At 39.0% G+C, this 13,101-nt stretch overlaps 1 protein-coding gene across 2 annotated transcripts; it reads left to right on the top strand.

Annotated features, from left to right (window-relative positions):
- Positions 1 to 4,773: 4,773 nt before the first annotated feature.
- Positions 4,774 to 11,111, top strand: LOC117724496 (olfactory receptor 52D1-like). Of its 2 annotated transcripts, none has more exons than XM_076939835.1 (4): positions 4,774 to 4,906; positions 5,049 to 5,108; positions 6,372 to 6,500; positions 8,252 to 11,111. In XM_076939835.1, the coding sequence occupies exon 4, from the start codon at positions 8,275 to 8,277 to the stop codon at positions 9,226 to 9,228; it is 954 nt and encodes a 317-aa protein (XP_076795950.1). In that variant the 5' UTR covers positions 4,774 to 4,906; positions 5,049 to 5,108; positions 6,372 to 6,500; positions 8,252 to 8,274; the 3' UTR covers positions 9,229 to 11,111. The 2 variants fall into 2 exon arrangements, with proteins under 2 accessions (XP_076795950.1, XP_076795953.1); XM_076939838.1 differs by having other exon boundaries at positions 6,358 to 6,500.
- The last annotated feature ends 1,990 nt before the right edge of the window (positions 11,112 to 13,101 follow it).

The following is a 13,101-nucleotide window of genomic DNA, read 5'->3' as shown; positions in this document are numbered from 1 at the left end:
AGAACTTAAGTTTTAGCATCTTCCAACCAACCATTTACCAGAGACATGAGTAGTTATTACTGAGAGCAGTTACTGCAAAGCAAGTTCTTTTAAATTATTTTGTCTTATTTAGCTTGCCTTTCTCTATCACGGTTAGGTGCTCTACCTGACAAGGGATAAAGGTTTTGGAGGAAACCTTTTAAACAAACATGCTTGGATCTAGAGGAGAGAGTCATAATGCAACTCCAGGGACAGCTTTCCAATACAGTAGGACAGTATTAATATCATTCACACTCAAATGACATTTGAATCCCTGCTAAACTGAATCCAGTGACCAGAAAACTGGATTTTGAGATAAATTTTGAGCCATGGCCATCAAATCAGCCATAGCACGTCACATTAGGAGTGGTGACTGGTGCTGGCAGCAGAGAAAGCAAAACAAAAACCAATAAACACAGATCACAGAAAGGTCGTGCCCAAAGGAGATCAGTCAGAAGCAAAACATGCAATGGCCACCTCTGTTCATACATTCAACTGAACCTGAATCATTTCCAACCCAGCTCCCATGTTTGCCACATACAAAACAAACAGACACAACTTTTCTAAAAACCAGAACCAGGCGGGAGGTCACTGCCTCACTTCATGCTCTACATAGGCACAGAAGGTTTTATAATTGAATGACATGGGGAGAGGAGTTTGGATATAGAGGATTCTGGGTGTCTATACCCAGGGATGCACCTGGGAGGTAGGCAATGGAAAAGGTAAGTTGGACTGTGTGATTTGGTGGAGAAGGGGAATGACTGGGAAGCTTGGGGTAAGGTGGATAGGGGAATGAAGGTAAAAGAGTTCCCATTCTGGCAAGGAGGTCCCTTGCCAGAGAGGAGATAGGACAGGTTGGTACCACTAGCAAGCAATGGGTAAGGGGGTACCCCTAAAGATACAGATATTTGATGGGATTTGGTTGGTAAGGCTGTCCCTCTAACCCAAAAATGAGGAAATGAGAGGTGGGTCCCAAAAACTCTGTCAGAACTGAGTAGTTGATTTCAGTGTCCAAAAGGAAGAAGATGGTGATGGGACCCAGGAGAAAAAATATCTTCTAAAAAAAATTCAACTGAAGAGTTAAATTTTTCTGTGCCCAGATTCAATGTACTGTAAGGAATGTGCAATCACAGGAAAGAGATAGAATCAAAAGTTGTTTGGACTGGGTCTCACAGGAAAGGAATAATATCTGAAGTTATTTAAATTAAATCACACTGGAACATTTAAAAAGAATTTTGGTACAGCTCAAGCTAACCACTTTCATTGGCCCTTGTAATCTGCCTGCTTGATCTTGCTTGCCCAGCCAAAAAAAAAAAAAAAAAAAAAAAAGTGATAGATTGATTTTCTCTGAGGATGGCATGGAGTTCTTTCTTTACCAGAAGGGATGCTTGGCCATCAGTTAATAAACTCTGAAGACTTTACCATCTGGTGTTTGCACTCTCATTAGGTTTGGGCTCTGAACTTGGTCTATTACAGTGGGTTGCTCTGATATCGGGATGATACCAGGAGTTCCTTCAGTCATTCATGGTCAGGCCGGCAAGGTCTGCTGAAGGACCGTCTGGGTCAGATGGCATGAGAGCCATGGGTACAGTCAACAACACAGGGTACCTCTTGGTGGCACCGTGGTCATGGTTCAGGTGATTTACAAGGGCTCTGGCAGGCCCAAGCCCAGTGACCTTCCTGACCATATCTGAAGCAGGGACCTAGAAGTGCTAAGACTTTTGGTGGTGAGGGAGCCTAGGCAGTTGCTAAAGCCAGCTGGAATGAGTTAAACAACAGCAGGTATTTTTGTTTTCAGGCTTTCTCATCTCTCCACGACACCTTAAAGGTTACCTAGTGAGAGACCAAATGAAAGACCAAATTTTTTGGGTTCAGACTCCATTTTAGAAAACCTGAATTAGGTTTAAACTCAAGTAAACTAACAAGCCTGTAGCTAGCATCAGTTTCCGAGTTACCCCCAACAAAATCTGAGCCTAGCTCCAGTTTCTAGGCTACCTCCCACAAGACCTGGGTCTCCAGGTTAATTTTCCCCCAACAAATCCAGCATTTCCAGGTTAACTCTCAACAAGCCTGCACCCTGCCTAACAACTACCAGTTAGGAAGAAATCAGAAGTTACGTTCATGGTTTGGCTCCCAGCACCAGCCAATTATGCTAAAGGCCCCAGTAGCACCCAATTAGATGCTTGTCAGGCTAGACACTCACTCCTCGATTGCCAATTTCTATAAAACCTTGTCTTGATGAATGTTTAGAGCTTTTCTCCACTGGAACAGTCCTGTGGGTTAGGCAGTGAGTTAGGCCCCAGCTAGCTCGAATGAAGAGCCTGGTGTGACTGCCTCAGATTGGCTCCTGACTGGTCTTTCAGGGTTCAAGAACACTTCCTCACTAAAACATCAGTAAAACTTGTACTTGTGGAGTCAAAGGTCCCCTCTCTAGGCATTTAAGTTTGACCTTAAAGTCAGGGAATCTGGGAGAAGTATGTCATGAGGAGTTGTCTTCCATCAGAGTCTCAGGATCCAGATAGGTATATTGTAAGAGGATCTTTGTAAGGTAGCTTAGGAATTGAAAGGCTTTTCATGTTTTTCCTGAATGACCCCTTGGTAAGAGTGACCATGAGGCAAGTTGTAAATAATTCTCTAGCTTAAACGGCCCCTCCCCCTCATATTGTAGTCCATTCCAGATCCTAATCTGTTCTCAAAGTTCCCTGTGCTCCTTGGGGAGGAGATTGTTGGTGAGAATAGTATAAATATCATGAAAAGTGAGGTTGTAAGATTGGGAGACATTAGAATTCTTCAATAAAGGTGGAGGAATTAGCAGCAGGGGACCCCAATCTCTTTTCTATGTGAGAGATTTCACTTAGTGAGGGGGGACATGTATCCTGACCATGTTATCTACCCTGAAAACTTCAGGCTGGATTATGCAGAAGAAGGGAAATTACTGGGGAGGGCTCCCATGCTGGAGTGGGAGTGAGTAGCTAGAGGACTAAGGGCTGGAAGTAGGTACCAGGGAGATTTGATTAGGGTGCTCTGTTCCTAGATAGGAAAAGAGACAAGGGGCTGGAGGAGGACAAGGAGTTGTGGGTTGAGGTATGGGGGGGAGGATAGCCTATAGGGATATAGGGATGTCACTGTTTTTGTGGATGGGGAGTGGGAGGGAAAAGGTTACATAAGCCTGAGGTTGAGGGCTTTCCCAGGACTCAGGGAGAACCAGTTGAAGACCAAGCCATTATGGGTTATCATTGCACTCATCAGGGGTCATGGCTAACTTCCTAAGGAGACTTGGCACCTGGTACCAGGGCTTTCAACATGGCCAGAATGCTTGCTAGAAGGCAGTGAAAAACCAAGATCAGGAATAAGGTTTCATCCAAGGGACAGGGAACAAGGCTACATAATGTCATAAAAGCCACACGGACATAGAGAAGCTGTGGGGTTACAGGCAGCTCCAAGGGTGGGGGGCAGGGGCAAAAATCAGAAGAGAGAGGAAAGGGTTACAATGGCCAAGTTGGGCCTGAGGAAGCTTCTGAATTGCAGCTACAAGGATTTGTGGGATGGGGTATGGGATTGGTGAAGAGTGCCAATCATAACTCTAAAGACCATGGGTGGGGTACTTCTACCTCCAGGAGTATCAGAAAGGTGCCAGATGCTTCATGGTCACTTCCTCAGATTCAGGGAAGCACTTCTACCAACCAAAGGGGAAACTTACAAAATTATTGCTGATGGATGGGATGCTGAACAATCTGAGTCAGAAGGTGAATCTGTTGTGGGTGGATGGAGATGAGGGACAAAGCCCCAATTCATCTCAGACCCCAAAGGGGAGTATAGGCACTAGGAAAACCTATCCAAGTCATGATACCAATATATGTTTTTTTCTGGTGCAAGGCCATCTTGGCAATTGGGAGAAAGGAATCCACAAAGTCACAGCATGCAATGAATCTCACACAAGAGATTTACTGGGGTAGAAATACAAAGAGAAAGCAGAGCACTGGGTAGAGGGGTTAGTTTTATAGGGTCTTTGGAGAATACATAGTGAGCTAATAGAAAGGGAAAAAAAGCAGCAAGGCCTGAAGTATTGCTTGACCTTTAACTCTGAAACATTGTTTGCCTGTTAATGCTGAGTCAAGGGGATAAGGATTTCCATGTCTCAGAGTTCAGGTTCAAGTTAGAAGCAAGGTGTTTTTGCCTTTCCCTGGTCTCGGGCTTAGGGTAAAGCCATGGGCAGGGTGTCTTTTCCTTGGACCCTTTCACTTACACTGAACCAAAATAAGTAGTAACTAAATAGCTTATTACCACGTATACTTAGGTGAAGAATAAAAGAAAAAGAATCACCATGAAAACACACCAAAATGGTAAAGGGAAGTAATCAACTTCAACATCAACTGGAAGGAATTCAGATTAGATACATCTCTTCTTGAAAATAGGTAATGTAAGGTCAGGCAACACACTAAAACTGCAAATTCAACTCATCATCCATACATCCATCACTTTGGTTGCTTTCTTTATTCTTTGATTCCTTCCTTTCTCCAAAATTACTTTCACTAACAGCCTGGCACAAGTTGATTATATTATTTTTTCCAAAGTCTGAGAGTCTATTATCCCATTAGTGCAAGGCTACAGTAACTCCTTCCCTTGAATAAGAAAAAAAACAAAAAACAAAAAAAAACTCACACTTGAAAAGCAGATCTTGCCATGACTAGTGTATATCCCCTGAGATCATATTTGAAAATTTACCTATATTTTTAGCAACTGGAACCATTAGTGCTTTGAGCCAACCTCATCCTCCCTGGACCAAGAGCACTATCACAAGTTAAGAGTAAAAAAGGACCAGACCTTACTTACCAGGAACTATACTGTATGTGCTGAGTTGAGTTTTCTGTTGACCACTGAGACTGGGGTGAGTGTTTGATGATAATAATGGATTGTAAATGAAGTAAAAAATAGTTCTGTGAAGGCAGGAAGAGAGGTAAGGGAGGGCAGGAGAGATGACAGCTATGCAGAAATACTGATGGCTTTTCTTTGTTTTTACTTCTCTCTAGGTCGCCTCGACAGAGCCCTATTCTACAGAATCTAGTTCCTTGAACACCTCAGGTATTTGGGTAGGTACAATGCATACTGCATACATACCAACGTTTCATAAGCAAGTCCTCTGTGTGTGTGTTTGTGTGTGTGTGTGTGTGTGTGTGTGTGTGTGTGTGTGTGTGTGTGTGCTCGCACATGCGTGCATGTGCACACATATGCATGAATCCTTTCTGTGGCAGGTTTTAAACCCTGGCTGTTTTCCTTGTGGTCTCAAGATAGGATATATGGATTTCTAGGAAAAATCATCCTAACAACAACAGGGTCAGCACTTCTGGAGTCTTGAAAAAAGTAGTTATTGTATATTTAAGGTATAAAACATGATATTATGAGGAATTAGACAGTAAAATCTTAATTACATCTTCATATTGCTCTCACTCACATCAGACCAACTGAGTGTAAGCAACAGCTTTTGTACTTATTAATGTATAATATTGTTCTTGAGTTTGTAAGAACCCATATAGTATCCCCACAAACTCCAATTTGTCCACACAGTATCTGAACACAGATGATACCTTTTAAGTTTTATTTACTCCATGTAGAGAGTTTTGGAATTTCACGTGTATAAATTTTAGAGAACCACAAGCAAATATATCCTTGCTGTAACATTTTCCTCCTGAAAATTGGTGACCGATTACCTAATAAAGGCAATGTTTAGTTACATTACCCAATAAAGGGAATGTAATTATTCTTACATCTTTATTCTACTCATTATAGCACAAAAACTGTTTGTTACTAATAAATAGAACGACCACAAATGCTGTAATAGTTTCTTGACCCCCAAGCAATTAATAAGAGAATAACAATGCTGGAAGCTTGGTAGGATTGAGATTATTAGGGAATTATCCCATTTTATATATTGTGGAAATTTACCTAGTCTAGGTATGAGGACCTGGCTTGAATATTTTCAAAGTGAGGTCTTGATCTGAGGAATGGTTAAATCATAGTGAGCTCACACCGATGTGCACAACTCAAGAAAGGCTTGTTATACCTTTCAAATTGACTTTTTAAAATGAAGTTTTTGCTTTTTAGATTTAAAAATCATGAGAGGTGTCAGTGAACATTTTAATTAATGTGCATTAATTATTTAGGTGACACCATAGGTTTCCTATGCCTTTTGGTTTAGTAATTAGCACTATTATCTGTATTTTACTAAGACTCTAAGGACAGAAGAGAATATTTTTTAAAAAGCACTCTAGTTAGTACAGTTAGCAAGCAATTACAGCAGAGAAGTATTTTGAAACTAGGCAGTCTAAATCTAGGTTCCAGCTCTCATGTTTCAGACTGGACCACAAAACAAGATCGGCAAAAGGGCGATAATACTGGAAGCCAAGCTGCCAGAAAGATGTTTGAAGCATTTGAAGAAGATTCAGATTTGGAGAGTAGCTATCATTTTCTCCAGGAAGACATCTGTGAGTAGAAATTGACTTATGTGACATTTCTTCACAGTATTCGCCAATGTAGCCTTCTATCCTTATACTGACATTTCCTGATTTAGTATATCTACTTATTGCATCTATGAGTTTAATGTAACATCAAGCTCTGAAGTGTCTGAGACAGGCTTTCTCAAACTAGCACGCCTTTCACATGGCATGCTTCCCACAGGAATCTGTTTTCCTTTGTTGCCTGACATCTGTCTCAGAGCTGTCCCACTTCTCTGGGTGATATCAAGACTAAGTGGTTCTTACATATTAAACTCTAAATCTCCAAAGCAGAATATTCTGGAGATAGTCTGTAAGGAAACCCATAAATGTGGTGTGTCTAGAAACAGACAGATATGTATTATATAAATTCAATTCAATTAATTTATACATTATTAATCTTAATAGTTAATTAATATTATTCACACTATAGTATATTAAATAAGAGGAGATAGGAACTTTTCCTGGAATATATACAGGGTAGAAAACATGGTAGAAACCATACATTTAGGGAGGGAAGTTTTTATTTTGTTCTTAAAGAAGGTTCCCAGGTGGAATTTCCCATTTTTCAACAGCAGTCATTTATCCGAGTCTTTTACAAAACTTAACTGCTGAGTCCAAGCCTTACTCATTGCTCATCCAACAACATTTATTGGTCTAATGTCTGTAGGGCACATAAGATGCAGAAACTTTAGTTTAACAGGGATGAGGTTAGGGAAAACACAATTATTAAGGAATTAAAATTCTTACGCTTTAATGTCTGTGTGTGTGTGTGTGTGTACACATATCACTACATGAAAGCAGATGTCAGATGAAAATGTATTCAGCTAACATCTGACACAACAGTGTGTCAGGTGACAAATATATATATATATATATATATATATATATATATATATATATATATATATGCCATATGAAAGGCATGTGGTTTGAGAAAGCATGTGTGTGTCAGGTATTTCACAGCATTCAGCATGATAGAAACATGAAGTATTTGGTTAAATATAGGTGAAATATGCTCTGAAGGGAGGCAAAAGCAAGCATAGGAGGAGACGTGCACGTCTTGTGTTAGCATCCCCAAACTAAAGAGATCAAACTTTTTACTAAGATACTTTAGGAAATTGTTCCTGAGAAACCACTTACAATGTGGTGTGTATGTGTAAGGCCATCACAGATGCTGTGGGGTTTCATAGGTGACAACATTTAGTCTGAAGGGATAAGGGGATGTGGTCACCAGAATAAGTCAGAGTCAAAATGACAGTTCAGCTAAGGAAGTTTTTAACAACACTTCCTCGAGAAATAAATACCTACCCTTCATCACCTTCCTCTCTAGCAAACGACTGCTATTTTCTATGGTAAAATACTTGTACTAGTAAGAATGTGAGGAGTGTAATCCATGCCAGTGACCCAGTGACCAGAACACAACACAGGATGGTAGAGGGCAAGCTAGAGAAGTTGAATACAAAATATTCCATACAATGTATTCACACTAAGAAAGGTTAAATTGACTGCATTCATATCAGAACATTTGGAACATAGTGTAGATGTTTTATTAGAAGATGGAGATTCCGGAAGTAAGTTAAACACGGTTACTTAAAGAATCTTAATAATGTATACTAGAAACAAAGAAGGCATGAATTTGTGCAGCATTGATATGAACAGATAACAAGAACTTGAATGGACATTTAGTAGGCACAGACATCATTTAAGATAACATCCTTTTATTTTCTAACCCCTTTTAGGAAGAAGGTCTTCACCTTGCATCATGATGCTCTCTGCCTCCATCCCCAATGGAACTGCCTTCCACCCTTCCACATTTGTTTTGCTTGGGATCCCTGGGATGCAGGACCAGCATGTTTGGATTGCGATTCCCTTCTGTTCCATGTACATCCTTGCTCTGGTCGGAAATGGTACCATCCTCTGCATCATTATAACAGACAGGGCTCTCCATGAGCCAATGTACCTCTTCTTGTGCCTGCTCTCTATTACTGATCTGGTCCTCTGTTCAACAACATTGCCTAAAATGTTGGCGATCTTCTGGCTCAGATCCCATGTCATTTCCTACCATGGTTGCCTCACCCAGATGTTTTTCGTTCATGCAGTCTTTGCCACAGAGTCAGCTGTTCTGCTGGCCATGGCTTTTGATCGCTATGTGGCTATCTGCAGACCACTCCACTATACAGCCATCCTCAATGCCGTTGTAATTGGGAAGATTGGTCTGGCATGTGTGACGCGTGGCCTTCTCTTTGTTTTCCCCTTTGTCATTCTCATTGAACGTTTACCCTTCTGTGGACATCGTATCATCCCTCACACTTACTGTGAGCACATGGGGATAGCTAAGCTGGCTTGTGCCAGCATTAAGCCTAACACCATCTATGGTCTTACTGTAGCACTTTCAGTCACCGGCATGGACGTAGTCCTCATTGCTACCTCCTACTTCCTGATTCTGCAGGCCGTGCTGCGACTGCCCTCAAAGGATGCCCAGTTCCGAGCATTCAGCACATGTGGAGCCCATATTTATGTGATTCTTGTCTTCTATATCCCTGCATTCTTCTCATTTTTCACCCACCGCTTTGGCCACCATGTGCCTCCTCAGGTACACATCATACTTGCAAATCTTTATCTCCTTGTGCCTCCTGTTCTCAACCCCCTAGTCTATGGCATCAACACCAAACAAATTCGCCTGAGAATACTTGACATTTTTGTAAAGAGAAGGTGACAATAATCCCCACATATACAAAAGACTAATGAGTTCCTGGCTTGAGTTTACTGTTTCTGCTAATCTTAGTAAGTCAGTATCATGTAACATTTAAGATTTTGAGGATCTCAGAGCAATTCCTTCATACCTGTAAAGTTAGGTGTAGGCTGTAGATGGATATTCAGTCTTGAAAGGAAAATGAATAGGTTAGGAGGGAATGTAGATCACTTGAAAGAAGAGCCATGGAGGTCTACTGTGTCTCTCTACAGAAGCTCATGTGCTAGAAGTAGAGGGAACATGGTAGTAAAGATCTATTTCAAGGAATTAAGAATGCACATACATATTTATTATTTAATCAATGACAGGTATTTCTTAGAACCAGTGTCATCATCCCTGGTCTCATCCCTGGTCTTAGAAGGCTAGAAGAGACTAAAGCCCTTTGGACCTGGGTTGGGTTTGAAATAGATAAAGATAACAGGTAGATGAGTCACTGTGAGAAGTCTGGAAGCATGTGGTTGGAGAGGGAATGCAGAGCAGAAGTATCTCAAGGAATTACTTCAAAAGATGGCACTCTGTAAAGAATATACTTACCTCATGACTTTGACCTCTGCTTCTTGGTTTTCTAAGCATGATTAGTTCAACATACAAAAACACTTTAAGGGTCACTGTGGGCTTGGTTCGATCTTTCATTTACCTCAGTAGGCAGATTCCTGGGTGTACAAGGATCTCAAGGATACTTTCTTACTAGTTGCATTCAGTCATAGTGACAAGAATCCTCAAGCAGCTGGCCTTCCTGCATATTTCCTTTGAGTTCTGGAACTGGAATTAAAATGATTGTGAGCTGCTACATGGGAGCTGAAAATATAACCTAGGTCTTCTGGAAGAGCAGTCAGTACTCTTAACCACTGAGCCATCTCTGCAGTCCCATTTCCAGATGTTCTTGATCATAAGGACACATCCTACTTTGCATCTTTCTTTTTCAATGATGTAATATTCAGCCTATCCATAGTTGGTTTGATTTATTATGTGATATTTGATGAATAAGAGTCATATCAACAAAGAACATGAACTTTTACTGTGTTATCATAAAACTATACCTACTATGAACTCTGCCATTTTAGCCTTTCAAAGCCTACAATTCAGTGATCTTATTATGCTTAAAATATTGGGAACCTTCAAATTTTGTTTACAAATCTCTGCATCACCACAAGTAGAAATTCTGTAACCCATTAGAAATAACTACCTATTCCTCAGTCTGCTGAACCAAGGAATTTCACCAAGAACAAATCTGTTGTAGGTGATTTAAGACAGCATGGCATATTTATTGCAATTGATCTTCCTTCCATTAAAAATATTTATTGAGGAGCCACTGTATACTGAGTATACAGTTGAGTTTAAAAGTAAATAGTCTTAACAATCTCACAACCTATGTGGGTGAAGAGAAGATGATGTGGTTTCGCCAAAGCATGCCCTTTGCAGTAACTTGGTGTAAAAGACGTGGGAGTCTTCTGTATCAGTGACATGGTGAATTCAGATAAGGAATTCCATTGATTATGAGTCAAGATCCAGCCTTGAAAACACTGAGGATTAAGTTTAGCAAAGGAAGGAAAACACAACTGAAATTACATGAAGAAAATCTGATACAATTAAAACAGCTAATAAATATGCTAAGTGAGATTGTATGAGGTCAGCAAATCTAAAAATTCATTGGGTTAAGAGGAGTAACTGTTCTCTCTCCTCTCTCTCTCCCTCTCTCTCTTTCTCTCTCTCTTTTTCTCTCTCTGTTTCACTCTCATATATACACATGTGCTCTTTCAAAAGTTGCATTTCATATTAGATAGTAGAGAAACACTTTATGAAATTAGACTGTGATTGTAATAAAAATGTTTCAGTGAAACGAAAAATCCTCAGACTCTTACTAAGATACAATGAACTAAGATAATAAACAATACTAGTAATGAAACAAAGAAATATGGTGATACAAATCTTAAGTTTGTTCTGCTCTCTTACCCAGAAGCTATGTACTTTGTGTCATTGGTATGAAGGAGGGTGGCTTTGCACCGTGGCTCTCTCAGGAGCCCCTGTTTATGAGGAGTTTAAGAATGCACAGTTTAAGTTGCCTCTGGGTGGTAATTTAGTAACAACATACTCTGAAAACAGGACAAAGGCACTGTCATCTGAAAACACAAGTGCAGTAATGAACTTATCAGAACATGGCTGTTTGTTATCTGCACCTGAGAAATTTGTTCCAGTGAGGATCAAGAGCAATCTTTTTGTTTCTTGATTTCTAAAACACCCAATACCTCTTTAAAAGACTATTTGGTAGAAGGTAAGCAGAAATTTGGTGAAGGGAGGTGGCCCTCACCTGTTGGGGGGTAATTTTAAACAGCATCAATCAGTTTGTCATAACAACAAGCATTATCAAAACAGTACAAAATAGATCATCCAATTGACACATAAGGTGCATTTAAGTTTTAAGAACTATCAATGTTCTTTAAAATGTGTGATTATTCTGATAACAAAAATAGCTACAGACACTGAAACTTTTAATGTATACCTAGTCTTATTTATTTGGTGGTGTATTTTTTTTTTTTTTTTTTTTTTTTTTTTTTTGTTTTTCGAGACAGGGTTTCTCTGTATAGTCCTGGCTGTCCTGGAACTCACTCTGTAGACCAGGCTGGCCTCGAACTCAGAAATCCGCCTGCCTCTGCTTCCCAAGTGCTGGGATTAAAGTCATGCGCCACCACCATCCAGCTTGGCGGTGTATTTTATAAATAGTTTCTGAGCCTGAATTTACAGTAAAGGTGAAAATGAATATTTCATTGCATTCCAAAAGCAAACCAAAATAAGTTTCTCCTACACTGTATGAAGATAAAACTATCATAATATCATTATATGAATTTAGAAAATAGAACACCTAAGTATTTCTAATATTAAAGAAAAGTATGATTTTAAATTAAGTTTTTGAGAAATTCATAGATCACATAGGATATTTTGATCATATTCATCCCATTTGTTACTTTTTTAAAGCATACAACAAATGCTTATGATACATAGTCATCATGTCAAGACCCTAAAGTTTCAGTATAAAAGACATCTTATGGTTTTTATTATTTTGAAATTAAGGCCTTAGTGAAACCAAGAATAAACAAAACAGTAAACATAAATACAAAATAGAGTTATAGCAAATCAAAAATATTTGCAAATCATGTATTAAATACACAAAATAAAAATTTGCTTATGAAATTTTATTTTTTGTAAAGAAGAATTTTTGATACAAGGATTCAATATAGCAAAATCCAAAATAATATTTAAAGATCCATATTTTTGAACTCCTAATTACTTTCTACAATAATTTAATGTTCTTAAATTAAGCATACACTTAAAAATAGAAATATATAATTATAAATACAGTAACATAAGACTATAATGAAGAAATTGTAAATTCAGAGGCATAAATGTTAGTTTTAAAATATGACCAGTTATATCAGTACTTTGTTAAAACAGCATGTATAGTAATTTGTAACCCTAATAAATTATAACAGCTTTTATAATAAATGTAAGATTTTATAGTAAATCTTTAGTTTAACTTTTTTCATCCATTCCTTTAATGTGTTTATATGTATATGTGTAATGCATATGTGTGGGCACAAATGAACTGTGGCATATATGTTGAAATCCAAGGACAACTTTCAGGAGTATTTCTATCCTTCTACCATGTGGGCTACAGGGCTCTAACTTTGATCATGATAGGGGAAGGGCAAACATTTTTACCTGCTGAGCCACCGCACTGGACCCTAAATTCTTATATTATTACTCCTATTATTATTTGTATATGTCTGTTTTTGTATTTGTGGGAATTATATGTGGATGCACATGTTATGGTGTGTGTGA

Source organism: Arvicanthis niloticus, chromosome 1 (genome assembly GCF_011762505.2).
Source record: "Arvicanthis niloticus isolate mArvNil1 chromosome 1, mArvNil1.pat.X, whole genome shotgun sequence".
In the NCBI taxonomy this organism is placed as follows: Eukaryota; Metazoa; Chordata; class Mammalia; order Rodentia; family Muridae; genus Arvicanthis; species Arvicanthis niloticus.
Note: the sequence above shows the minus strand (reverse complement) of the source record. Positions and strands in the feature narration are given on the sequence as shown.